Here is a 27,288-nt window from a genome sequence, read left to right on the forward strand (position 1 = left end):
ACTATTCTTTGGAGGGATGAATATTTGGGTAAAATGGCTGCTACGAAAGAAAAAAAAAGACAAACAAAAAAGGGAATTCGATTAAAGAATTCATTCCATCAAAGGCAAGGCATATTTATTTGTATGGCACGTTTCATACACAAGGCAACTCTGAACTTCACTCAAGCAAAAGCACAACATCTAAACGCAAGAACCAGAGGATAGCCATCAATTGAAGAAATATTTCAAATGGAAAAATAAAACCACAGACTGAGACTGCAAGAACTACATCTGAACATTAGTGGAAAAGGAAATTGACAAGATATTTGTATGAAATTAGACCGGCTGCTGCTACCCAGGCACTTTGTTCCTCTTGGACCTCTTTAATTGTTTTTGTCGTGTCGTTTTCTGTTTGCGTTGTTGCAATGCCATTCATAAAATAAAATTAGAAAAAAATTAAGCGACAAAAAACTTCCCCGCACTGGTGGAACTGGGAATGCACCCTTCATTGCCCGGACCTTGGCAAGAACCACTCGAATTGTGCTAGTATCTCGATGAGACGACCTTAAAACCTTGAGATGCCTGTGAACCACTACGAACAACTGTCTGGATGATCAATCTTTTAAGGTAGACCGCTATCTAGCCTTTTCTTTGTGCCGCCCAAGTCAGCGTGTGGCGTCTTTAATGAATGCTCGCTCGGCGCCAATTCCTGCGAGAACATGCCTTCGTAATCCCGCGAGAGCAGGCCGGGTTTACACTTCGCGTGCCCATTGGTCTGGAGGTGCTGTTGTAAAATGGCGCCCAGCGAAATATAAGTAGTCAAGAAAAAGGGGGAAAATCTGCCTTCAGCTTTAAACAAATTATAAAAAAAGAAGACGCCGAACCGCCATAGGGAGACACCACAGAAAACATTTGCTTCCTTGAAGAAAAAAAGGCGCCGTTTCGAGGCTAGAGAAGTGGGCGGCCCGAGACTCGGCACCGTTGAGGAAGAGAGGTAGCTAATGTTATCGGGTCTGCAAGCCTTTGCCTGTTAACGGGGCCGCTAACAGAAAAACACTCATTGGCATGTCGTCACAAACATCTAGATGTCGCGCTACCTTCAGACTGTCCCCCGTACGAGGAGCCAGATGCAGACGGGCTGCTACTGTGAACGATTGCCCTCGCTACATGAGCCATATGTGGCTGTGAAGCAAACAACATGCGGCTAGTTAGCCGTACGGATGGCTAAACTGGCGTGTTGTGTAATCAGTTACAATAATATAATACATAGAGCTCGAATGTGTCCTATCAAGCAGTGAGAAATAACTGCTCAGTACAGCGGGCTAGTAAACGTTTATTTCCGTGGCTGCTGTGCCGGATTTGGAAAGTGAGCGCGCTTTTGTCCCCAGCTCGACTACGGGCACCCTGAATTAACCCTTTCGTGTTCTCCTACGATCTTGTGAGAAGGCGCAAGACAGCAAGGCTGCATACCCGACAGCAACTGCAGTTGAGTCGATGATCACAGTGTCACATTTTGTCCGAGTTGAGGTTCTAGATTCCAGTCTAATTTGATTTGTCTTGATTTTTTGGCATTGCGAAGTAAGCATTGTTGTCCCTCTTTACGGCCGTCACTTTCAAATTTAGAATCGGTAAGGACGCTCAAGGCATAGGAGCCATGAGTTGTCTTCTCACTCTTGGCTCACGGACTGAACAAAACAACTGTCGCAGGATATCCCAGTGTCCATGATCTTATGTCCCACATTCAATGGGAAAACTGTTAGTTTGGGTTTGAAATAAGTCCAATCCTGGAACCTTTCTGAAACAGGCTTTGTATGTCCAAGATGTTGTATGTGTTCAATGCATATTTTGTTAGTTTGTCAACGTTGATAGAGTGACTCCAGTGCCTTGTGTGTGATTGGCCACTTCAACTGATTCTGATCATGCGGGCATTAATGTTTGTTAACATTAAGCCATTTCCTATTTAGGTCGTTAGCTACCTCATCGATCTAACTATCAATGACTCACGTGGATTTAAACTGGAGCTTATATTGGGAAAAAGATCGTTAACATATTTGGCCAATAAAGATGGTTTTTATTCTCAATCTTTCCACAGCTTCTCTTTTATAAAAAGTGTGGGCAACCATGAATAATTCCCTGGATGGCACAAGCTCCTATGAGGAGCTTGTCCGTCAGAAAGCTCGGAGTATCCCCCAGCATCGTATGAAGGAGTTCCTCGAGTCCTTGGCCAGTAAGGGTCCAGATGCACTGCAGGAGTTCAGCCAGCAAAGTGAAGATGTTACAACCACCACCACAACCATGGTGTACCAGCAAGATGCCAATTGCATTTACACAGACAGCACTGAAGTAGCAGGCTCGCTTCTGGAACTGGCTTGTCCGGTAAGACTAAATGCTACACATTGATTTGAACCTGATGTGGGAGCTGGCGCCATCAGAACTGAGATGTCTGTTTTTTGTGCAGGTTCAGGTGCAAGTTCAGCCGCAGCAGCAGATCCAAGAGTCGACAGCTCAGCAGGAGAATGACGATCAACAAATTATACAGGTTGGTCCATTTTCTCTTTTCTTGCATCACTTTCAATGTTGTTATATTGCTGTCATTACGCTATCCCTGCATCAGGTGCAGATTGGCCAGCAGCCAGGTCACATGCTAGGTCAGGTCCTCCAAGTGCCCTCTGGATCCCATCAGCAGCTTCAAGGTGTGACAACAGCACAGCTGATTCAGCCAGGGGATCTCACTGAGGAGCAGCAACAACAAGTATGAACGTTTACAAACACACCCCTGACGTGGCATTGGCAATTACATTTGGCATTCAGCAGATGAAATGTGTTTCTTTGTGTTAGCTCCAAGCCCAGTTGGTGGCGGCTGTTGCCGGAGGACAACAGATCCAAATTCAAACAGTGGGGGCCCTCTCCCCCACTCAGCAACAGGAGAGCATCGAGAGGAGGGCTCCGGGAAGCACATCCCAAGGCGCAGGTGTCCTCCAGCCTGCCAAGAAACGGAAGGTGGACATGCCCATCACGGTGTCTTACGCCCTACCTGGTCAGCAAGTGGCGACAGTCTTGGCTATTCCACAAGGACAGGGTCAGCAGCAGAGTTATGTCTCCCTGCGGCCAGACCTCCTAACAGTGGACAGCTCCCACCTTTACAGTGCTACGGGCACCATCACCAGTCCCACAGGGGAGACCTGGACCATTCCTGTCTATTCTGCCCCTGCTGGGGCCGGAGGTCGGGAGCAGGTCACACACATCGCCATCCCCCAGGAAGCCTATGGAACTGTGCAGGTCGCCGGGAGCAATGCTACAACCATGACTACTATGCCCACACAAGTCGCTGTGGAAAACGACAAGTTGAAAAACTCTTCCAGTCAAAGTCAGACAGCTCAGGCCGTTTCCAGCATAACAAGCACCACAGGAATGGGGGGACAAGAAGAAGTGGTGCACACGTTGGCTGCAAACACACTCTTCCCTGCTCAGCTGATGAATGGAAATATCCACATCCCAGTCGCAGTGCAGGGCTACTCCAATACTACGCAGTCACTCATCTGGGACCCGCAGCAGCAAGTGCTACACACACAGGGACTAACAGGGCAGGATGGACAGCAGCTACAGGTACAACCTGTACAGGTACAACCATCGTTGCAAGTGCAGTAGATATGAAAAGTCTGCACACCTCCGTTCAAATACAATGTTTTGTGATACCAGAATGTGTGCCCACACTCTTATATAAGGATCTGTCTGTGTTCAGAATTAGCCAATAACATTCAAACTCTTGTAATGGCCCCTAGTTCCAACTGAAGAAAAAGCAGCCCCAACGCATGATATTGCCACCACCACACTTCATTTTAGCTATGGTGGTGGTTTTTTTTCGAGCTGGGCAGTGTTGTGTTTGCACAAAACATTAAAAGAAACATTTAAAAATGTCACGAGCTATGGGTCGTGACCGAAAGAACGAGATCCCGGATACAAGCGGCCGAAATGAGTTTTCTCCGCAGGGTGTCCAGGCTCTCCCTTAGAGATAAGGTGAGAAGCTCGGTCATCCGGGAGGGGCTCAGAGTCGAGCCGCTTCTCCTCCACATCGAGAGGAGCCAGATGAGGTGGCTTGGGCATCTGATTCGGATGCCTCCTGAACGCCTCCCTGGTGAGGTGTTCCGGGCATGTCCCACCGGGAGGAGACCCCGAGGAAGACCCAGGACACGCTGGAGAGACTATGTCACCCAGCTGGCCTGGGAACGCCTCGGGATCCCCCGGGGAGAGCTGGAAGAAGTAGCTAGGGAGAGGGAAGTCTGGGCTTCCCTGCTAAAGCTGTTGCCCCCGCGACCCGGCCCCTGATAAGCGGTAGAAGATGGATGGATGGATTTAAAAATGTGGTCAAAATGAAACAATAGCTCTCAAACACCCTTGGAAAAAATGTGTTATGAACAGCTTGAAATAGCAATCAGCGCTGGCACAAAACCTTCAGGCTTCTGCGAAGAAGAAAACCACTAACTATCAGGAAAAGCCTACTAGAACATCTGAACTGTATTTGCAATTAATTCTGGGGAAAATTTTGAACATACGAGCAGGGGTGTGTTGACTTTTTATTTCCACGATATAAACGCAAGAGTGACATTTCTTGGCATAAACTGGGGAACTGTTTGTCAACATACCATATCTGCAGGCTCAAGCAGTTGTTACAGAAGTTGACGGACAAGGCCAGCAGCAAGTGCAAATTCAGGAGCTTCTGCTCCCCGCCACTCTCAAACCAGATGAGGGGCTGGATGTGTGGTGCGCTTGGGCTCAGCGGAAAAATGCAGAGATGGACAAATCTGATCAACATAAACTGGCTCCAATTGGCCGTAAGTTCTTGTCCCCGTTAATGACACGTATTGGTCTGCCTTTCCATCAGTTAAGTGAGTTGCCTGTGTGTTATAGGACGGCAGGCGCTACGCTACCAGGAGGACTTAGTGTCGTGTGCTGTGGCTGAGCTCTGCATGGGTCTTTCTCTAATGACCACAGATGCCCGCGGCCTGGAAGGGGAGCCCTATGAAGCGGACGTCCTTTACTATGTTTTTCTGTGCATACAAAAGGTAGGCTCCCTTAAAATACATTTGCCGCCTCTGTGTTTGTGTGGACCGCGGTTAAATCCATGCTCTCATCTTGCAGTATCTGTTTGATAATGGTCGCGTGGATGACATCTTTTCAGACCAGTATTACACTCGCTTTGCTCAAAGTTTGCACCTGATTCTCCAACCCTGGACGCCGTCTATCCATCCGCTCGGTGAGAACAAAAATGTGTACCATATTCAAATTTACAGTGGGTCTTTGTGTTATTAACCTAAAACTTAATTTCACCTTTTTTTTTTCCCTCTTGGGATGCAGTATGAAATAGTAAATGTACAAACAACTTTGGGGTTATTATTTAAATCTATGTGAATCTGTAACCAAGCAATTCCTCAATGACTCTACTCTTTCCATTTTTTGTGTTGTAACTACATACCTGCTGTATATCCATTTAACCATAATTCTATTCATATTCCCGTCCAGGCTATATACTCCCCAGTCATGTGACTGAGGAGATGCTATGGGAATGTAAACAACTTGGGGCTCATTCCCCATCCACGTTGCTTACAACACTGATGTTCTTCAACACAAAGTGAGTTGTCATGTCATGACAGACACACGCGCGCACACACACACACACACACACATACAGAAGTCGAGTCATTCTTTGTGTATGACCATCATTTAAAAATTTTAAACAGGTATTTTCATTTGAAGACAATTGATCAGCATCTAAAGGTTGCCTTTTCCAAAGTTCTGAGACACACCAGGAAAAGCCCAAGTAATCCCAAAGATAAGAGCACCAGCATCCGATATCTGAAAACAACAGAAAGATTCATTGGCCAGAAAGGTAAGACATTAACAGTTCACAGATCGGTTACACACCCTCAATCAAGCCTTGCGTTTAAAGGCTAATAAGAGTCTAACTGTTTGTTCAGTCACAGATGACATGTACTCAGAGCAGCTTGAGGACCCGGAAAATCCTCTGCGATGCCCCATCAAGCTGTATGATTTCTACCTCTTCAAATGGTAAAGAATACATTCAAAACAATACATTAGTGACTTGTTTTTAAATCGAAATGGGAACTAGTCAATGCAATGTAATCCCCTTAAAACCCCCCAAAATATTTCTCGACCTTAATGCAGTGGTGTGTTGAGATCGGTTTTTAATTTGTGACCATACCAAATGCCATTGATCTTTTGCAACCCACCTAAAGAAAACAAATGTCAGAGGATGGCCCTTGATAGTGTGCCCTTATAAAAGCACTTATGATATTAATAAAATAGAAAATATTGCGGCTTTCTTTCTCAGATTTTATGGTATGATTTTGTTATGCTTATACAATGTGCGCATACATTTTGTCAATTGATCACCATCTTTGTGCAGTAAACAACATGCTCTTTCTTTCTCTATGAGGCGTATTAAGAGAAAAGGCTTACAATGTCATTAAAATACAAAATATTGCAGCCTTCATCAACATTTTCAGAGTATGATTTGGCCACTGCAAATACATGTGCACATAAATTCAGGTCTAGATCAATCACAGTTTTCGGATGTAGAACTTTCCATAGACCTACCATATTCTGGAAGCTGACAGGTTGGCTGCATTTGCCAGATCAAGGGATGCCTTTTATTTGTCAACTGTGGGGCTGTGAAGCCCTTTGAGACTGTTCTATGGTTAAGGGATGTATAAATCAATTTGACTTGACTGCAATCCTCAAACATCAATCAGTACAGTATGTTTTTTTTTTGTCATGAAACAATAATGTGTTTATCTGAATAAGACTTTGGAAAATTTGGATTGGTAGAGCAATATCAAGCAACATTTAATGAGCATGTTCTACAGACCCAATAGCCATTAACAGATGCCTCGTGTAATCGTCCCAATGTATTTGTCTTCAGTCCGCAGAGCGCCAAAGGACGTAACGACACCTTCTACTTGACTCCGGAGCCCGTTGTGGCTCCAAACAGCCCCATCTGGTACTCCACTCAGCCTATCCCAAAAGAGGAGTTGGAGCAGATGCTGACCCGTATCCTTGTTGTCCGTGAAATCCAAGAGACCATCAACATGTCAGAGAGTGCGCACTAATTGGACCGAAGGAAAAAGCCACATGAACAAGACTGCTTCCTTTTCTTCACCCGGCCTTTGAATGCTCACTTAGTAGTAGTTCTCGATTCTCTCACGTACTCTCCTGGGTATGTATCTGTTCATATTATTATGTCTGGATACACACTATCCTTGTACATGTGAAATGTACATACAATCAATGCAGGCAATTCTTTGTCTTATTCAAAGGAATTATTGAACTACTCTATTTTGTTCCTTTTTTTTTTTTGGCCAAAGAATGATTGTACCTGATCTCTCTGCTATCATTTGTACCTTATTTTAACTGTGGCTCTTTCTTTTGTGTTTTTTAAATCATTACTCTCTCTCGGTTCTTTATATGCTGTCCAGAAACAAAACCGTAATATATTTCTTTGCTAATTCTCATGGACGTCCTCCTTCCATCTGTCTTCAATGAACATCTTGGCCGTAATGAGGCTAGGTGTGGTGTGACGTCTTTGTTGTTTTTTCCCCGCTTTTGGGTCTGTTCACACAAGGACTTGGAACTTAGGGGATGCCAGTTGCGCTACAGCAGTTGATGTCATTGACTGTTGACCCCCCTCCCCAACCCCCCAAATGGAATAGAAACGTTTCTGAACACTCGCCACACCATGGACAGGTGGCAGCAGGAGCAGTCCCGGGTCGCCCGTACTTCAATACATCACCAAGCCTAAAATGATTCTGCAATTTATTAATTTGTTTTTTTAATTCACAGCTTAATATATGAGTTGGAAGACTCAAACAAGTGACACAAGCCCTTAATGTTCTATAGTGTATAATACTCTACTCCATGTATCAAGACTGGCTGTGCCTGGGGGTGTTTTGAAACATGAACTTTTTTTGTACAGCTGCTATATCATGTTTTTGCCTTTCTAGTAAAGTCCAGTGTCAGTTCTACACCTGCATCCTTAAGTACTACTAGCCTGCATTGTGTAATAATAAAACACTGCACAATGATTTTTCAATACAAAATTTAATTGAGAGAAAAAAGTCACAGTATAAAGCTGACGACATACAAGAAAGACCAGCAGCAAACTTTTGTGACAGACGAATGCGTGGTCCGAGCCGCATTGTTCGCTTGAAAGTAGTCCAGCATTTAGAAACAGGTTTGTCCTGCCTTTCGGGTTTGTGATTTTCTCTTGCCTGGTGACAGGTTGCTTTGGTTTTCATGTGATAGAGCAGGAGTGCAGTTGCTGCATTGTGTGTAGCTATATTTTCCCAAAATGGAACTATAAACATGATTTGCCTGTGGGCAGGGGTACCATCCGGGATTTAGGGCCTTCCAATGTTTAAGACAAAAATAGATTAAAAGAAAAATTAACAGGGCCCCTTTCAGTCAATGGCCCCTTAGCCCTTGCGAGGTCAAAAGGCATGCGGGCCTGGATTCAGCTGTGATGAAGAGGGTAGCATTCTCTGCAGTAGCTTCCTGGGTTGTAAAATCTGTTGCAATGTGCTCTGTGCTTGGCCCGGCGGAGATTTCCGTCTATGATGGCGCTTTCTCCTCCTCAGCTCTCGGTTTGTGTGTTGTAAGTGGGTTAAGCTGTTCAAAATTCAGAATAAGGTAAACGGTCATCAAATGTCAACTCATATTCCAGGGAAGAAACATAATTTGAATACGTTTGCTACTCATGGCTCAAGTACTGCTTCTGTTTGCTCACCAAGATGACTTGCCACCACTCAGCCAGTACAGCAGACACTGGTGAACGAATATGTACTGCTCCTAATACGTAAAGAGACAAGAGACGATTAACATTTTAACAACCCTCCAATCCCCCTTCAATCAACCAATTAGTCATCATAAATTGGTAAATTTATTCCTAAAAATCAATTTATATTTTACAACATTTCTCTTGGTCGTATCTGTGGATGCAAGATTTATTTTTTTCTTGTCCAATCAGATTTCAGCCTTTATATGTTGCCATGTTAGCCCATGTAAAATATAGCAATGGGACTGTTTCTTAACAATCAGATTTCAAATTCTCCTCACAATTAAATTTTTCCATCCTCTCGTTGGTTCGTTAGAGTAAGCCAAGTAGGACTAGCAAAACACTTTGCACCCAATAATACATTTGAAAATAAGCATCTCTGGCTACTGTGTGATGTATTTTATTCAATTGTTGTCACGTTTTGAGATCAATATTGATTGTGCTCCACTTATAGTGGTGGTACTAAGAGGGGGATTAGGTTAGGTAAGTTCCGACTGAAGAACCAGGTACCAAACTTCCACTTGTCAATATAAACAAATATTTAAATGCATCTTCATTTTTGCACACTTTGCCTTTGATCTTTTCGGCAGCAACTGTGTGACTACATATCAGATCGTTTTGTGATTTTTTTTCCCCCCCGCCTGTGGGTTTACCAGTATCTGAACCATCCCCATTCGATGTAGTCGTAAATCAGCCACAGCAGCTCGTATATTGGGCCGGATGCCCCTCACGCACAGCTGCATCATCCACATCAGCGTGACGAAGGTCCCCGATCGGCCTACACCTGCACTGATATACACAGCACAGATGGATTGTAAACGGTGAATAAGTAAAAAGCCTCTGGATGGCACGGCAGTTCATCATGCTGCCAGCATGATGATATTGCCAGAGGTCAGACCTGCAGTGCACAACAGCTGGACCCAAACGTGGAATGGCGTCCAAATGCTGCCGCACGTGATCTGTAAAGGCACAGAGTGAGGATGGGTCTCTGGGGATGCCCCGGTCCGGCCAGGATGGATAGTGGTAGTGTGTTATGTTATGATCTGTTGGACAGTCTCTCTAAAAATAGAAAAAAACAGCACCCTGCTTTAATGAACATAGACAGTTTGCGTTATAACCTATGCGAAAGGCATGCACCTCAGTTAACAGCTGGTAATTTAAAAGTGGCAATTGGGAAGACAAATTGTTTCTAACCTGTCTGAGGTTAATGGTGGACATAAAATAGTCTGGCCCTTGTTTCCGAGCCATTGTCGTTACTTGGAATGGTCCGTGATAAACTGTTCCTGGTTCCAGAGACCAATACTCATCACATAGTACCTGCACCCATAGAAACAGTTGACTTGATTATACATTACATGAAAGTATATGTATGTTAAGCTTGCCAGAGTGATAGATGATGTATACTGTCTGGACAAAAAGTCAACATGTACTGTAGCTTTAAAGAAATATATATGCATATATTCACATGTATTTGGTACAAGGGAAAGGACACTTGATAATTGTATATTTAAAAAAAAAGGCTACTTTACAGATTTCATTTATCACGGGCTCTTTTTGGAACGTACCCCCCGTGATAAACAAGGGATTACTGTACTCTTAAAATGTGATAAGAAGTTATTACTGAGCTCTATTAATCGAACTCATTTTTCAACAGATTGGGCGCCTTAGATGATTGTTATCCTACCTATATGTCTGTATTCCTATAGTGTCTGTGTGTGAATAGTTGTTATTTGAAGGACTATCACTCTCCAAGTCGATGCTAATATCCCGTTAGCATGTCAGTGGGATGTACTGTACATTGATTTTAGCACTGGTGATTACTTTAAAAACAAATCATGTCTTATGTACAATGTGTGTGATTTTGTTGTCCGTTTAGTTTGACTGTAAACTTCGACTGGGGTGTCATATTTTTAAGATGAAGAGAAGTCAAAATGTAAATCAAGATCAACTTTCGACCAAGTGCCCAGCCTCGTATGTAGTGTATGTGGACCAGCTAGGTTACAGACAGGCAGGAGAAAAGAAGGTTTGCCGCACTTGCATCAGCATCTCGTGTAAGATGTATTTTATTGGAAGGTTTCATATTGATATACAGTATATTGTTTGTGACCTGCTATATTGTAGTGTAGAGGTTTGGAGTTGTTTGTTTCTTGCTTTAGTTAGCCTCACATATGCAAAATATCTCTTTCTATTCTGTAATGCCACAAAGTTATATTCATTTTTGTACATTATTTTATTGTTTAAACGTGATGGTGTTATTAAGAGTGGATTAGGTCACTAAATGACCCAGGTCCGAAACTCACTGCCCGCCACAATGTTTAGGAATGTATTTATTGTAAACGGAGATCTTGATACACACACGTCAACGCCGTCGGAGAGTGTCTCACCAAGTCCCTGTCTCGCAGCGCTGTCACCATGACGATTATCCTGACATTCTGCTCCCAAACCATTCTCCAGAAATCCTCCATGGTGTTGCGCATGGGAGCCTGGGTGCAGATGAAGTCTCTCTCAGATCCTCCACCCTGCACGCAAATGTGGAGACACCCGTGCGTCTGTGTAAACCACGCTATCATATTCTTTTAGGCGAGTGTGAATGAACTCTTACGGGGACAAAATTGGCGTTAATGTAGTCAGAGTTGGGGAAGTTTTGAATGGACAGCCTCACACGGCAGTGGTCATCTGTAGGCAAAACCGTGGCTGACAGAAAGAAAGACCTAAACACTGCTAAACAAACTATAAAAAATGGTGTTCAGCACTTACATGGCAAGATGTACGGGTATCGGTTCTTTTCTCTGTTAGCCTCCAAGTCCGCCGTCCTGGTTGGAAGCTCTTTACCAACATCTTTCAGCTCCTTTACAAAGATATCAATGAGATTTTTGTTTGAGTCCAGTCGATGGAAATGTTTAATATTTATAGTTTTCATGCTTGAACTTAATTGATCAAATAATCACATCCGTTCAAATGTGTTACTTATAGAGCATTCCTAAAAGAAGCAAATGGGTGTGACTGAAACAAAATAAAATTTGACCTTTGCCAAAGCAAAGGTATTCTTACTCGGAAATATGAAACAAATGTTCTTACCTCAAATTCATGCTTATAGCCTCTGTTGTCACAAGCAGAGAGGGCCTGACATGTACACTCAAACTCTCTCAGGATCTCTGCTCTTGAGGCGGTCTGCACTCTGCAAAACAAACCCGTCATTAATATCTTCACATTTACAGCGATCAAAAGTCTACACACCCTTGCATAAATGTAGTTTTTTTTATATATAAAAAATGTGACCAAGATAAATCATTGCAAAAAAATCACTCATTTTACCTATTGCCTGCACAACTCAATTATATGACTTTTTAAAAAATGTTTTTGAGGGTGGAAGTAAATATGCGGTTGAACAAATGCACACACCTGCTACAAGCAGAGGGGATGTGTCTGTTTTAAGAATTAAGCAATCACATCTAATCTCATTTTAAATGCGAGTCGGCACAAAAGTGATTATAGTTCATGAAAATTAATGCGATAACAGCCTAAAATTGAGAAAACCTAATAATCAAATAAAAATGAAAGTGCTTTATAAAAAAAAAAATCAACACTAACTGAAGGTACATCTTAGAATTATAAAACTAACTGAAATTAACTACAACTATATCAATGTTTTTTTGTCAATTAATATCATACATGAGCTCTTGGGATTCAATGTATTTTGGTATTGCTGTACCGCCATACAGAAGAAAGAAGGTCAACCTGTTGTTTGAGAAGTGTAGTTTACATCACTTTATGACACAATACGAAGTGACATTTTTTTTTTATGTCACTTGACAAATACTCCTTCCATCCATCCATTTCCCAATCTTATCCTCACAAGGGTCACGGGCATGCTAGAGCCTATCCCAGCCATCATCGGGCAATAGGCGAGGGTATACTCTGAACTGGTTGCCAGCCAATCGCAGGGCACACATAGACGAACAACCATTCGCATTCACAGTCACATCTAGGGATTATTTCGAGCGCTCCATTAACCCAGTGTTTCTCAAATAGTGGGGCGGGCCCCCCTGGGGGGGGTGCGAGGCTCCGTCAAGGGGGGCGCGTTTGCAGTGGCGGTTCTGGATCAATTTCACTGGGGGCCGGGCTGGGGCCAGGGGTTTTGATGGGGGGGGGGGGGGGGCACATTCAACCCAGGGCTAAAAAGACAGATTCGAAATCTTATTTGACTTTTTTTTTCTTCAGACTTTGAAATTGTAGTCATAACATTACAGTGATGGAGAAAAAAAAACAGTATTAGGAGGGCTAAAATGTCTGCAAGCGTAACAATACGCCGTGTCCATCTGTTAAGAATATTCAAGCCAGGGGATGATATGGTACCAGCCTGCCGGGGACAAAAATTGCAAATACACTGAAGCTAGATGTTTTACATGCATATAATTATCCAAATTTTAAAAGGCTTATATATTGATCCTGTTAAATAAAAATAAAAAGGGAGACTAAAAAAGTTACACACACACACGCAAATAGCACTCGTGTCGTGGTAATTTCCTTCTCTGCGGACTGCTTCTCATTTTACCGCTCATTTTTAAGTGGCGCAGCGCACTAAAGGGTCCGACTAGAATGTTAAATCACGCACTTTGTTTCCACCTTTCGCGTCGGCTACTCGGCGCGACTGCGTAATCTACGCTCGGAGGGGGGGGCCAGAATCGGTGCTACAGGAGCACTGGCCCCCGTTGCCCCCCCCCCCAGAACCGCCACTGCGCGTTTGACCTCGGGGAACATGCTTTTTTATTTTTTTACTGTCCTAATATAACGTGCAGTTGCACCTCCAATACGTTAGGGGGCAGTGGCGCTCTCATTGGCAGAGTTTGCGCAGGGAGCATTCTAAGGGAGGAAATAAGACGAGGCGTATGTCGCACTTGGCTTCACTGTGACTACGGTGGCTGACGAGGAAAGATCGGTGAGTTTACAGTAAATATTCTCTAGTACGGACTCGTGTTTGCGCTGTCCAATTTGTCCTGATAACAGAAATTCCTCATTTGGGAAATGAGCATGGTACATGTCCTTTATGAACCTGCAAGTATGTTGACAAAATGCACGTGTAACAACACAATCAATAAAATACAAAAATATACTGTCCAAAAACTGTTTATATAACAAAAACTGCAATACAGGTGTATCCAAAAAAAAATCACAACAGTAAAATACATACAGTATTTTAATGTTTATTTTTTTTCTGTCTTGGGAAAAAAATATGTATTTTGGATTGTTTTGTTGGATGGATTCTTTGGTTTATGACAATGTTTGCCTGCGTGTCATACAGTTTTCTTGCTAGTTGCAAGTAACTGTCCCGTTGATCACCAATGTCTGGTAATTCTTGTGCATACTGAAGGATTTTTGTTGCCATTTGCATTGCTTCCTTGCTGGATGGTGGCTTGTCATCAGGAGTTGAATCGATGCCTTGTTGTTTAAAGTTTCGTAGATTTGCGTCTTTCCGACTCCAAGTGTCTGCTGGATCTTTTTAACTTTGTGTCCAGCCTTGTCAAACGGATGCATTTCACTCGCTCCGCTCCAGTTGTTACAGTTCTTCTACGTTTCGATGCGATGATCTACACGACGTAAGTGAATAAAGTTAAAATCTTTCGCAATTACAGTAAAACGCACGCCAATAAAAAGTCGCTTACACGTCTTCGTTTCGAATCTGATGAATGAAAACGGCGAAGCGAACACGTTTCTTCGGTCGTGTCGAGTGGGTGCTGCTTTTAAGCTAGTGCCGCGTTCTACAGGACGTAAGTGAATAAAGTTAAAATCATTCACAATTACAGTAAAACGCACGGCAATAAAAACTCACTTGCATGTCGTCGTTTAGAATCTTAGAAACGCAAAGTGAAAACGTGTTTCAGCGTTGTCTTTTCCGTCGCATCGGGTGGGCGTTGCGTGTATATAAGCTCCCGCGGCATTACACCTCCATCCGGGTTACGGGTAGTGGAATTTCCGCTTACGCAACCTCCGGTAACATGTAATATCGTAGTCAAAATGTTAATGCATAGGTTTTTATTCCAGGTGAAGGATATTCCTTTCCGTAGAATTCCGGGGATGGGAATATTTACTGTACTGTGTCTACAAATGTTGGTTGCGGACAGCATGAAGCTAAATAAATTAAAGCGCCACTTAAAGACATTACACCCCAATCACGCTGATAAACTGCTCGAGATTTTGTCCAGCGAAAACGTGCCGAATATTGCCAACAATCATGCCGCTTTGTGACTGCTACTTCAGTAAACTGAAATACAAGTCCCAGCTACACATTGAGCAGGAGCCGAGAGTTGCTGTGTCATGCTTCAAACCTCGCTTCGAAAAGCTGTGCATTGCAAAACGTGCTCATTGTAGCCATTAATCCAGACATCATCTTTGATTAAAAAAAAAAAAAAAGCACAAATACTTTTATATATTTTTGTTTTGCTGGTGAAAGTTTTTTAAAAATATTGTTCTCCTGAGATAATGTTGGTGATTAGTTTGAATGCATTATTAGTTATTGATTTTAGGTAATTTTATTTTTCAGTCTTTGTCTGGTTTGACATGGTCAGCCAAAAAATATTTATAGTTAAATTAAGGATTTAATGTAATTTTTGAATTTCAGATGCACTTCTTCACAAATCTTTTCTGTTCCGGTTACTAAAGCTATTCTTTGTTGTAAGTTGATCCGTATTTCTTTGTTTTTTATTCTCTTATACGTTAATAAGGATACAATGTTATGCAAAGATGTTCTTTTATAATTTTATAGACAAATGATACTATTTATAGTCGTGCAGGGGCAGGGGGGGGCGCGAGATGTTTTCCTCTTCCTAGGGGGGGGCATGACAGAAAATAATTGAGAACCACTGCATTAACCTATGGTGCATGTTTTTGGAATGTGGGAGGAAACCGGAGTATCCGGAGAAAACCCACACAGGCACGGGGAAAACGCACGTGCACAGTCCACACAGGAAGGCCGGAGCCGGAAGAGCTTTCACGGTAATGCTGACTACTATTTGGAATTGCCCTTCCACTTTGACTAACGCTCCAGTTCCCGTTTAAAACAAATAGCCCTGAAGCATGATCCTTCCGCCATCATGCTTCGTCACCTACTTTGTGGGTATGTTGTTGGCCAGCAGGGTTGTGTTTGTACCAAACATGCCTTTTAGAATGAGGGCCAAGAAAAGTTCAACTTTGGTTTGCTAGGACCGCAGCACATTTTCAGTTCATGTGTCGACAAGTCTATTCTGAATGTGTACTGCATGCGTGCGTGCGTGTGTGTGATTTTACTGACAATAGGGGAAAACTGATCTTTCAAGCATTTTCTGAAAACGATGGAGTGAAATTTTACAGGCCTGACCTCATGTCTCTTCTTTAATGCGGAGCACTAATTCAAGCAGGATATTGAAGAATGATCATTACCAGGCTCAGTCTTGATGCTGTAAAAAAGAAAAAACATTTCAGAACGTACACTAAATTGCCGTATGATGAAATAAGAACTGGAAGCAGTGACTGTACTGTACAGTTCCTGTTTCCCAGTCTTTCTCCTCAATGTGTGTCCATGTATTCAATTGTGCTGATTTAAAAGAGAGCATATGAGGTCTAGCTCCTCATGTCTAGCATAGCCTTGTGTTGCACCCAACGACATACAGCACAAGCTCCAACACGGCTCCAACAAGAAGAAAAACCTGCTCCAACAAGTTTCTAACCCCAAACACTCCAACACGGGCACAGTTCCATGGATTACTGGTTTCATGCGGTATGTATAGAATATAGATTTACCTTTGAGAACAATGTGTTCCTGAGGCTTTCTAGTGTGCTGCAGATCCAAGACAAACCAGCATCGTGTTTTGCGTCTGTTTTTAATAATTTTCCCACGGTGGCCTGGAGTCCAAGGCAAGCGGTGAGAAGGGTGGAGCCACAGGGTGGAGACTGGAGCTGTTACGAAATGAAGAGGCGCACTGTAGTCTATTGTATATCACGTGCCCTTGGCTATTCTTCATCATTCTTTGTATTTGATAAACAAGGCATCTCTTCTGGGGGAAATTCGTTGATGTTCTCAACACTTATTTCCCCAAGGTAAAGGCAATTATGCACATTTGTTCCAGACACAGTTTATTGTACTGTATAGTCGTAGGCTGATGTGCTCAGAATGAAAATCTTCATGATCAGTTTCATTCTGTCATTGAATAGAAAACAGTATTGTAGTATCATGGTGCTGAGGCCTCAGTCACTCCTCAGTAATGCTGCTCATCTGTGAAACAAAAACAAACACAAGCTCGCCCACTTTCAAATGGCCCCATTTTCCGACATTAAAATGTCCAAAGCCCAACTCATTCTCACAGTCAGAACACAGAAATGTCACCGAGTGTTTTACTGTATTGTTGCTCAAGGGCTCCCCCTACAATGGGAAGCCAATACAAGAACAGGAGTGGAAAACACACGTTTGGGATTTACTAAAACGGTAGTTCTCAAACTTTTTACACCGAGTATCACTTACAGGTTGTAAGCCCAGCAAAAATAAAGAGCTTTTAAACGTTGAATGTAAATGTATGATGCTTGAAAGTTAAACAGAACAATGGTCCATAGAACATGTATTGCACTTGTAGATAAAAAAAAATGCATCAAAAGTAGAAAATGTACTGTATTCGTTGTGAAAGCGTTTTAGTAGGCTGTATTCTTAGCTTCAGGCTCTGTATGAATATGTTTGATTAGGTTTCATCATTTAATGTTGTTTTGTTTCAGTCTTTCCTTTCTTTACCGCGAGAGGGAACCACTAGTGGTCCTCGTTCCACACTTTGACAATGGCAGTATCACTCTACTGAAACATTGTCTTTTCATAAATATGGAGGGACCGCACAAGCATTAGAGAACCCATGAGAGGTGTCCAGCCCTTGTTAACAGCATTCTCCAAAGTTACCACGAAAGTTGGTGGTCCACCTCTGGGTACAGTTAAACGTGCCTCAATATTCCAATCACGATGAAAAACAAACAGAACACCACATTAAAAATGAAAAGGTGAGAGTTTAAATTTTCCTCTATTGACCACTCAAATGTCCGCAGGCATTTTTAAAAGCCATTCAAACAGAACGCTCCTGGCATTTGTTTTTGTTCTTCAGTGCTTTAGAATGGCAGAAGCAGTCAGAATCACTTGTTGGGTATGTCATAAATAAACATTTTACAAACAGTTGTCTTTTGAAAGAGTAATTTCAATAGTCCAGGAGTTGGTGTTCAGGCCCAGCAAGGCCTAAAAATCTCAGACGCTCTGACCTACATTTATAATTAAAATTCTAATCCACCATATGAAATTTTATTATGTATTTCCAACATTTCATTTTGCGGTTTTTCACTTGACTCTACCGCTTCTAATATGTGTACGTGGAGGTTGGATATTTCTTGTCCAATTAGATTTTAGCATGTGTGTCAGTCATATCCGCCCAAGGCCTTCAGAACCAGGAGTGCTGGCCCACGTGACTGAACTGAACATTCTGTTTTTGTGAGTTTATGAAATAACTGTGAAGTACTTCAGATGATCTAGGTGGCACAGTTGCATGCCATTTTGATTGTTTTTTTTTTTGTATTTGAGACACAATAACGGTGGTAGATGGATTAAGTTGGATAAACCCAAAGAAGGCCCAGGTGCCAAATGCCACACCTGTCACTGCAATAATTCAAACAATGAGCTGTAAAATATATGCCCAGAAGAAAAAAATCTTTCTTTGTTGTTGATGTAACGAGATGGCAAATAGTGATTATATTTAATTTTTAAAAAAGGAATGTATTTGGGCAGGCGTGAGTGTTAATCTTGATCTTGATCTTTGAAGTCAAGATGGTGCCCGAGTAGGCAGCCGTCGGCAAGTGCTCTCATGAGCTTTGCTTTTTTGGTTGTTTTTGTGTTTGTTTTGTCACTTTGTGTTTGTTGTTACGTCGTGTGGACCTGATGTGGACTTTTTTCAGCATTTTTTGGCCACGACATTCATCAAGGAGGAGACTCTGTGCTTCGTGGTTGCGCCTTCTCGGCAGCATGGGTATACCAGCACTGTTTTTGACTGGGAGGAATGTCGGCGCCATTTGACTGTCGTTGCTGGACAGTCCCGGGGCGCTTGTGTCTTGCGCCTGTAATGGGCAGCATTTTTCACAGCCCCGCTTTGTTCAGCGGAGCGATCGGTGCTCTTGAACGGTCTGCGGCTGGATGGATGTAAGGCTTGAGGAGCCGCCGATGAGAAGAAAGGAGCGTTAGCGCGGAGCGCCGATGCGGATTTGCAACTGGGAGTCGCGGCTTGGCGTTTGAAGCGGATTACGTGGGACAGGAGAAGTGAACTCATCTCTTTTCGTCAATGGACGGTACAGCTTCGTGTTTGCTTTCAAAACTTAGCTTGTCAGACGTGAGCACATTTTCAGCATGACGTCTCTGACCCACTGGTGAAAGGACACTTTGATCCTCTCCTCTTTCATCTATAACTGCTTCAGACAACAAAGTGTATGCAGAAAAGTGGTGAAGATTGCACGACTGTCTGTGTCCTATGTGTTGTGTTGTGTTATTTTTGTTATTTTGACTTCAAAATGGCGCCGCGAGAGTGGCTGCCTTTCCAGCAGCTCCTATAGTTTGTTGTTCTACTTCTTCCTTTCATAACTTTGCTGCTGTGAATTGGGAATTTCTCCATTGCGAGACTAATAAAGGTTTTCTTATCTTAATGAGTGATTCTCATGGTAACATCATAAGTGTTTGAAGAATAGACTGTAACCTTGCCTATTTTAAGACTTAATGGAGTGAGGATAAAGAGGAAGACTGAGAATGGTACTTGAAATGGATGGAAAGTACATTAACCCCCTATCCACCTCCCTGCCCCCTGCTATAAACTGTGTGTGTGTGTGTGTGTGTGTGTGTGTAACTTGTACCACAACCATCATGAAAATAGCCTCTTGACCTATAAAAGGTGATTATTGACAAACAGATTCTGTAACCTGTACAATGCTTAACCAAGCAAGACGTTTAAGTGTAACAATATACTTGTGTTAATGGCTCCACCCACTTGGTCAACAGAGGAATTTGACGATGCATTTTTCAGCACCGGGCATAATTTACAGCGTGTGGTTGCAATTTTTCGCATGTCCGTTGGATGGCAGTGTGAGTTTCCCTAATGACAATCTATTACAAATATTTTGGAGGCTACCAGCTCCTGCAGGTTCAAGTGGTTGGCAGGCAGCCAAATGCCAGCAAAAAAAAAAAAAGCAGTCCTACAAAATGCTGAGTACATTTTCCCATGTCAACACTCTTACACTTACTTAGCTGCTGGTAAAATAATCCGAGTCCATGTTGCTCATATGTTAGTAACAAGAAAGATTCATTTTGGTTTCAGTGTACAAAGAATATTAATTCAACTCGTGACATGTACCACATTTTACCATGGAGCATGCTGTCTTGCATGTGCATCTTGAATATGTTGCATTGAACCAGCTGGTTTTCTCCCATCCTCTCTTGTGCACACACTGCATCACGGTGGAGGTGTGTTTGTGTATGTGTGAATGTGGAACAAGTGTATGTGTGTGTGTGTGTGTGTGTGTGTGTGTGCTCCAGTGATGGTGCGATGATGGTGACTCATCGCTGATTTGTGTGTGCCGTATATAAGAGAAAACAGGAGAGGCTGTATATAATGGTACTATTGCCTGCACAGGAATACTGCAGTCTCATATAGCAGCAAATTTTGCTGTACTTTCCTTTGCAAAACCATAATTGGTGAGGTGGATACCACGGAAACAAGTCAAACACATCTCGATGTGATAGAGAAAGAGCCATGTAATGAAAAAAACAATACATATACTTTCATGTGTAGAATCAACCTTGGGCGTTGTTTTCTTTCCAGTGCAGAATTATTATTTTTTTCCAACTGCACCTCCAGCAGGGACAAGGACAATCAGTTCAAAGGATGTTTGTGAGTTTCACCATCTGCTTCTTTGTCCAAAACAAGGGCATGCTATCTCTTGGATTGTTTTGTAGTCCTTTTTTGTGGTAGGTAAAGAATGCTGGGACAGATACCCTGTTTAAGAAAAACAACATTAATGCGAATGGTTGGGGCAATTGTATACAATTTCATAGAGGTTGATTACCGTTACCTGCACAATGTGATGAATACCGGTAGTTAATATCAGAAGGCTTTCTGCTACAAGATACTTGCCAGCAAGTCAAGCTTCTTGGTTCATCACAAAAGAAGCGAATGCTGAGACCCACTTTGCTTCAGTGCGGCACACAGATCTAAAATTACAACTTTGCACACATTTCTTGGCTGACCCAAACACTGAGAGGAGCAAAGCAGCACATGATGGATCACTGCAGCACTGGAGTCAAAACTGAAGAGATGAGGAATTTTCACATGTCTTAAATTGTATTCAGAACCAAGTTGGCATCGACAAAAAGACCGGCAGGAAAAACACATATGAACAATCGTGTTCCACATCCATCTATTATCGGAACCGCTTATCCTCATGAGGGTCGCGGGCATGCTGGAACCTATCTCAGCTGTCTTTGGGCCGTAGGAGGGGTACACCCTGAACTGGTCACCAGCCAATTGCATGGCACACATAGACAAACAACAACCATTCACAATCACACCTAGGCACAATTTAGAGCGTTCTATCAACCATGCATGTTTTTGGAATGTGGGAGGAAGCCGGAGTACCCAGAGGAAAAACCCACACAGGCACAAAGAGAGCATCCAAACTCCACCTGCATGTCCTCATTGTTTGTGTCCCAACGCAAAATAACACTTGGTCAACAAAATTTGACCACAGAGCAGAAAACTTCATTGGCCACATAGCATGATTGCCAAAGTCATTTTTCAATGTTTTTGGAATACAAGAAAACCCCCCACACATTTTAGAACATTCATTGGCATTTTTTATGGTATCTTTTTACTTTCACCTACTTCTTCACCCATCTGGTTGAATTTTTTTTTCAAAAGTCTCAATACAAAAATACCAAAGTGTGTTCTAAAATTTTTTTTTTCATGTTTTCCAAAAAATATTGAGGAATGACTTAGGCACCCATGCCATGTGGCTGACGACATGGTCAAATCCGTATTGCGCAAGCTTTTATCGTTCTAACTAAAACAACAAAAAAAGAAATCTGTCCAAAACCTGATGCGCTCGAAAAAAAAGTAAAATAACTTTTGAAATCAGCAACAAACATACATTTAGAAACACATAAAGCTCTCGCTGAATAACATTTGTTGTTGACCATTGTAATGTACGAATGTGCAATGCTGAATGCAAAAGAGCCTTTCCCAACTGACTTGGGCCAAATGCAGGTGAGTGACACCCTGGACTGGTTGTCAGTCTATCACAGGTCACCACAAGGAACAGGGAGCAGATGATTGGTCTCCTGCTTGAAATGTTCCATTTTAAATCTGTCCGAGGCTAATGAACAGTTGAGAAATCAACCATTGCAAACCGCCCTCTACCACTATAAGGCAATCTATCAAACTCTGACATTTCTGATGTCAGTTCATTTGAGCCAAAAGAAATGAAAAACAAGCCATCTGAAGCAATCAATTAGGAATCTTGGCGAGAGGCTAATAATCGAGACAGACATTCTAAGGCACTACGCGAATAAATGTTACATGAGAGGTTATGAACACCTTGAATTTCGACTCTCCCTTGCTCCCATTGAAAGTTGCGCCCAGGCTGTGAAGTGACGAGGAAGTGAGCTATAGCATGCAGTGGCCTGCTAGCTAAAGCTTACTGTGTACAGCGACGGTATCAGTCGAAGCCGACTCAGTACAGTATGCGATTGTGTTTACTGTATTTTGTTACTATTTGTTCAATACAGCGATTGAATGGCCACCAGCGGCTGTGTCCATCCTCTCTCCATTCTAACAAGGATTGCAGTTCATTCCAAATAGCGGTGCTTGATTTAACTAGCGATGTCTCCTTTGTAATATAGTGAGTGAAAATGTAGCTTTTTTTTCTGGGCAGATGTGCTAACCAACTGTACCACCCCAAAAGAAAACACGGTGTGAAATTTTTCCGCCCAAAACCCCCAAACAAACCGATCTTAAAAATATGTCAGGCATGCTGTTTGAAGCGACTGTGGCTAAATGTCTGTTGTGTCCAATGTTGAGGCCCAAAGCCTCGTCGAGAGACATGTCCTGATGCACTTTGATATGCTGTAAGCTCAAGTGAATCAATTTTTTTCTTTGACATGATTTGATAAAATGTGCCATCAAACAAGCTTAGAATTCACTGGTGCATTGTCGCAAGTCGACATGTGGTGCCTCACTTTCATCATCTTTGAGTCATTACCAGCTCATCATTATCCCTCTCGAGCCAACTGTCACACAGAAACAGTCCAACTGTTTGGTACCATTTTCTTTTGCAGGTTCCTCAAAGCGGCCGCACACCAAAGCCGGAAAGGAGAAATCACAGTGAGAGCGACATAACAAAGGCACCAAATACAGCAGGGGGGGAAACCAAAGATCCCTTCAACTGAGAACACACGAGGTGGGGAGAGATGGATGAGTTTGCGTGTCATTTCCAGATACACTTTGGGAGAAGTTATAGTTATGGAAATGAAGACGCAAACAAGTAGATTGACAGGGAAGACTTTACAAAACATTTGCAGACATGGAACATTTATTCTCTGCAGCCTTCAAATGGATGTGGATGTTTTTCTTATCCTAAGGCTTTCATTTGGATGTGCTACTTCTTTTGCTTACCTCGCCTTGCCAGCTCACATAAACGGAAAACAAATCCACGTCCCACGATACATAACGATGTCCATGTAACGGAAGAAGGGAAAGCGGAGAGTTTCAGCTGTTGAGGAAAACACATGATCGCGCGAAGAAATGAAAAAGAGCCCTTGATCTGGAGAAAAAGGAAAAACTAAGAAACAAATTGCAACATACAACAGTAACAAGATTTTCAGACAGAATGATCATTATGTTGGTGCAGCACACCTGTGGGATCTCTCATCTGAAGCGCCGCTAGGATGCGACAGCCATTTTTCATTCACATAATTGTCGACAAGAGAGATGGTGGTGTTTCTGAGGTGAGGTCATAACAGTTGCTCGTCTTTACTTTTATTATGGATGTATAAAGACAAAAGTGTCGTGGGTTTAATGAAGTGTTCGGATCGTTCAGGCACTTTTACAGTGTCTATCTCTCTATCTGTGTGTGTGTAAATGTATAGTTTGTTGATTTTAATTGACATATTTCTGCACCCAATTGAGTTATCAGATGTAAATTCCGACCTTAATATCGAATCATCTGCTCTCTGAGGAGAGAATACTGAGAGCCACTTCATATTAACGTACAGTATGAACTTACTTGCTTTTCAATGGGCAATATTGATATTTTATGGCTGGTGTACGCGATACTGTCACATCATGAGAGAACAGTGATATTTTGACCCACCACGAAGCTTGTTTACACATTGCTTAATGCCAACTCCAGCGCGCGTGTGTTTGCTTGTTATTGTGTGGACGTGTGTTTGCCACCCACTCGGGAGGCAAAATGGCCTCCTTGACACTTCTTCATAGTTGCAGGGCAACCGAGGGCGCCTGGTAACAGAATAGATAGATGAAAACCTGTCGGCAAATGACAACTGCACACACTCCCTATTTAGTCGGCACTGCAAGCGAATGTGCAATCCGTTCCACAGATGCCATAGAAACATTTATAGAGGACAAGGCACAAGATGCTGTCTGCCTCCTGCCTCCCGGGCATGGATATCTATGGTGCAAATATCAAGAATCTTTTTGCGTGTGATCCAGTTTGTCGCTTGTAATTTCTGCTGCTCTCATCCATCCATGAAAGCGGCAATAATGTTTGTACGTAACGTGAACTAAAAGTGCTAAAGCCCGACCACAATCGCACCTGCTTTTAGTTGCTAATTGTGTCCAAGCACATTCATCCTTCTTTTAGATGAAGCTCAATTTTAATTGGCCCTGTCAGGGAGATATTCAGTATGTTTATTATTGGAGCTGTATTTTCCAGTGGTGTGAGATTGCACAGAATCATACTGGGAGCTGTTTCTATTTTTTATTATTATTTTATCCCTTTTATGTAGCTGTGCAAGTAAGCAAAATCACAGGAAAAAAAAATGGAGTCCTACATTCATGATTTGTGCCAGTAAACCAACAGCGGTCTAAAACAAAATATCCTAAAATGTGTGTGTTGGGTTCAGGAACCGAGTCTAACATTCGGGACACAATTCAATGATATCATGTGATCATAAAACCCTTTTGATTTTAATGGAGGAGAAGAGCAAGTTGTGACCGGTCAGCGTCTTCAACTTTTTTTCTTTTCACAACGGATTTGAGCATGGAATTTGCCACGTAAGGTCCGAGGGGAGTCGCACACAAGATCAGTCGGAAATATACCTGATTGGTTGTTCATAGAAGTAGACTTTATTTTAAGTATGCGACAACAACAAAATGACATGCAAATATCCCTATCTCTACGTGATAATCATACAAATAATGATTGGTGAGTTACAAAATATAGAGATATTTAAGACCATATGTACAGAGCATTTACATCACTATATCCATTTTGTTAATGTCTGTATTACTATATAAACATTTAATAGGTATTCTCTTTAATTTCCATAAGATGATTATTTGCATTATTTGTTATTACTTCTTTAGTGTAAGGGTTATTATCTTTACTCGTACGTGTCTATAAGTTACTCTCGAAAAAACAAAGCATGTTGCAGAAGAGAAAACGGGACCATACCTGACGTTACTGTGCCTGAATGGTCAAGGAGCAGAGGCCACCCAGTGAGCGCCCCGTCCTCGGTAAAGCATGGAGAGTTGGCTATGCAAAGCACAAGGTTCAATAGACTATTTGTACAAGGTGCTAACCGGGCTAGCGAGCTGACACTCCATTCCAGCGTCATTTGGATTCCACTGAGGGGAAAACCATGACGCCGCCTGGAATCCAGCACGTAGCCTTCACTAGCCCGACACAACTTCCGCAGTGTCCACATGGATACATTTAACGCCAAAGCCTTTGTTTAGACTTCTGAACGGCGTCACCACTCCAGTGTCTTATTTACCTGTAAAGCGGTTTGGTCAATCTCCCCAGAACATGGACACACGCACAGACACTCACACAAAGTCTTATTTACCTTGACCACATTCATATTAAGCAGTCAAATTAAGCAGTGCTTCTTCTCGCTACTGTTGGCGTCCAACGTTGTAAACATTCCTTCTGTTATCTGTTGTGTAAGAAAACTGAGCTTCCTCTTGTAGTTAGATCATTCTGCGTAGGTGTGCACAAACACTACCCGAGTTGTGTAAGCTCACAGCATGAAAAATAGGCCTAATGTGTCTTTACATCCGCCCCTACACGCACACTATTATCTGTCACTATCTCACACTCAGCTACCCACTCTCTGTTGCTTTTATTGTCTCCTCACCTGTCTCTCTTGAACATTCACATCCCTACTTATGCCCTCACCATGATTTTTGTCTAAATTTATGAAATGATGCAGTTTTTGCTCTTCCTCCGCTGGCGGGCATGCAGCTGGCCATGAATGGGTCCGTGCAGAGGTCCGTGATGGCCACCCATTCCGGAGGGGCTGTAGCGATGGCGTAGCTCCTCGTTGTTGATGTAGCACAGCTGCACGGGGCGAGGGATCGGTTCACCCATGAAGTAGCCCTCGTTTTCCTCCGATTCAGAGGAAGAGGAGCAGCTGGAGCACCACGCGTCAGCGGCTTCCATGTAGCCATCGCCCCAGCATGGCCCACCCAGACCAACAGGTTGCCAGCCAGCATTTTGTAGGGTGAGATCAGAAGTGGTGCGGGGACACGGCCGGTGGGGTTGTGGTCGGCACCCGCTCGGCTCCGGCCCAAACAGCTCCCGAGCGGCGTGACCAGAAGGGAAACGATCGTAATCTTCCTGGACGCGGTGGTATGGCAGCTCCACCGTTTGAGTAGGTCGGTCGGCCACCAGGTGCAAAGCGTTGTCGGAGCGAGAACGGCGGGAGCGTTTGTGGTGGCGGGTGCTGCGGTGCTGACCCCGATGGTGTTTGCGACGTCTCGGTTGAGGCTGTTGATTCTGGGACGCAAGTTCCGGCCCGTTTATGAGTCGACGGGGCATTCGGTCGCTCATGGGAGCCATTCGCAAGTTGCCACTGCTGCCCATCAACCCCACGCGACCTTTGCTATCAAAACCCAGGGGCTGTGGCCCATCCCAGTACTGCAGTGGGTAGCCAGCTCTGTGCGGTGTGTACATGTTGTTGTTGTTCAAGGGACGAGATGAGGACAGAGACTCTGTGCTATGGAACTGAACTGAGGAGCTGAGCGTTCCCATGTTGCTCTTTTCAGACACATTTACACCTGAATCCTTGCTCAGGTCAGGCATGGAGAACCTGGACAAATTCTCCTGACGCTTGCCGACCCCGTCCAGAGAATTGCCTGTGAAAATTAGAAAGCACATTTCACATTTGCATCCCATTCACAATTAGG

General features: G+C 43.0%; 3 protein-coding genes across 6 annotated transcripts in view; 1 reads left to right on the plus strand and 2 right to left on the minus strand.

The window, feature by feature from the left end:
* The first annotated feature begins 758 nt into the window (after positions 1-758).
* On the plus strand, positions 759-8,078 carry LOC147210939 (transcriptional regulator QRICH1-like). Of its 3 annotated transcripts, none has more exons than XM_086118736.1 (12): positions 759-973; positions 2,072-2,355; positions 2,438-2,518; positions 2,594-2,731; positions 2,818-3,600; positions 4,634-4,811; positions 4,888-5,042; positions 5,119-5,233; positions 5,500-5,608; positions 5,718-5,866; positions 5,955-6,045; positions 6,920-8,078. In XM_086118736.1, exons 2-12 carry the CDS (start codon positions 2,101-2,103, stop codon positions 7,104-7,106), a joined length of 2,241 nt encoding a protein of 746 aa, XP_085974862.1. In that variant the 5' UTR covers positions 759-973; positions 2,072-2,100; the 3' UTR covers positions 7,107-8,078. The 3 variants fall into 3 exon arrangements, with proteins under 3 accessions (XP_085974862.1, XP_085974878.1, XP_085974871.1); XM_086118752.1 differs by having other exon boundaries at positions 2,818-3,585; XM_086118745.1 differs by lacking the exon at positions 759-973 and adding an exon at positions 1,413-1,464.
* LOC147210940 (receptor-type tyrosine-protein phosphatase eta-like) lies at positions 8,076-16,755 on the minus strand. Its single transcript, XM_086118764.1, has 11 exons — positions 16,604-16,755; positions 16,182-16,260; positions 11,906-12,005; positions 11,585-11,675; positions 11,430-11,503; positions 11,212-11,346; positions 10,022-10,144; positions 9,726-9,886; positions 9,481-9,616; positions 8,780-8,841; positions 8,076-8,661 (listed from the first exon to the last, which is right to left on the minus strand). Exons 2-11 carry the CDS (start codon positions 16,184-16,186, stop codon positions 8,484-8,486), a joined length of 1,065 nt encoding a protein of 354 aa, XP_085974890.1. The 5' UTR covers positions 16,187-16,260; positions 16,604-16,755; the 3' UTR covers positions 8,076-8,483.
* An 8,446-nt stretch (positions 16,756-25,201) lies between these two features.
* LOC147210941 (prickle-like protein 2) overlaps positions 25,202-27,288 on the minus strand; it is a 42,154-nt gene continuing 40,067 nt past the window's right edge. For both annotated transcript variants that reach the window (XM_086118783.1, XM_086118776.1), the window contains exon 9: positions 25,202-27,237. In XM_086118783.1, coding sequence (XP_085974909.1) covers positions 26,297-27,237 — 941 coding nt within the window. In that variant the 3' untranslated portion in view covers positions 25,202-26,296. The remainder of the gene's footprint in view (positions 27,238-27,288) is intronic.

This window comes from Hippocampus guttulatus, chromosome 1 (genome assembly GCF_054856545.1).
Source record: "Hippocampus guttulatus isolate MCC_2025c chromosome 1, RoL_Hgut_1.0, whole genome shotgun sequence".
Taxonomy (NCBI): Eukaryota; Metazoa; Chordata; class Actinopteri; order Syngnathiformes; family Syngnathidae; genus Hippocampus; species Hippocampus guttulatus.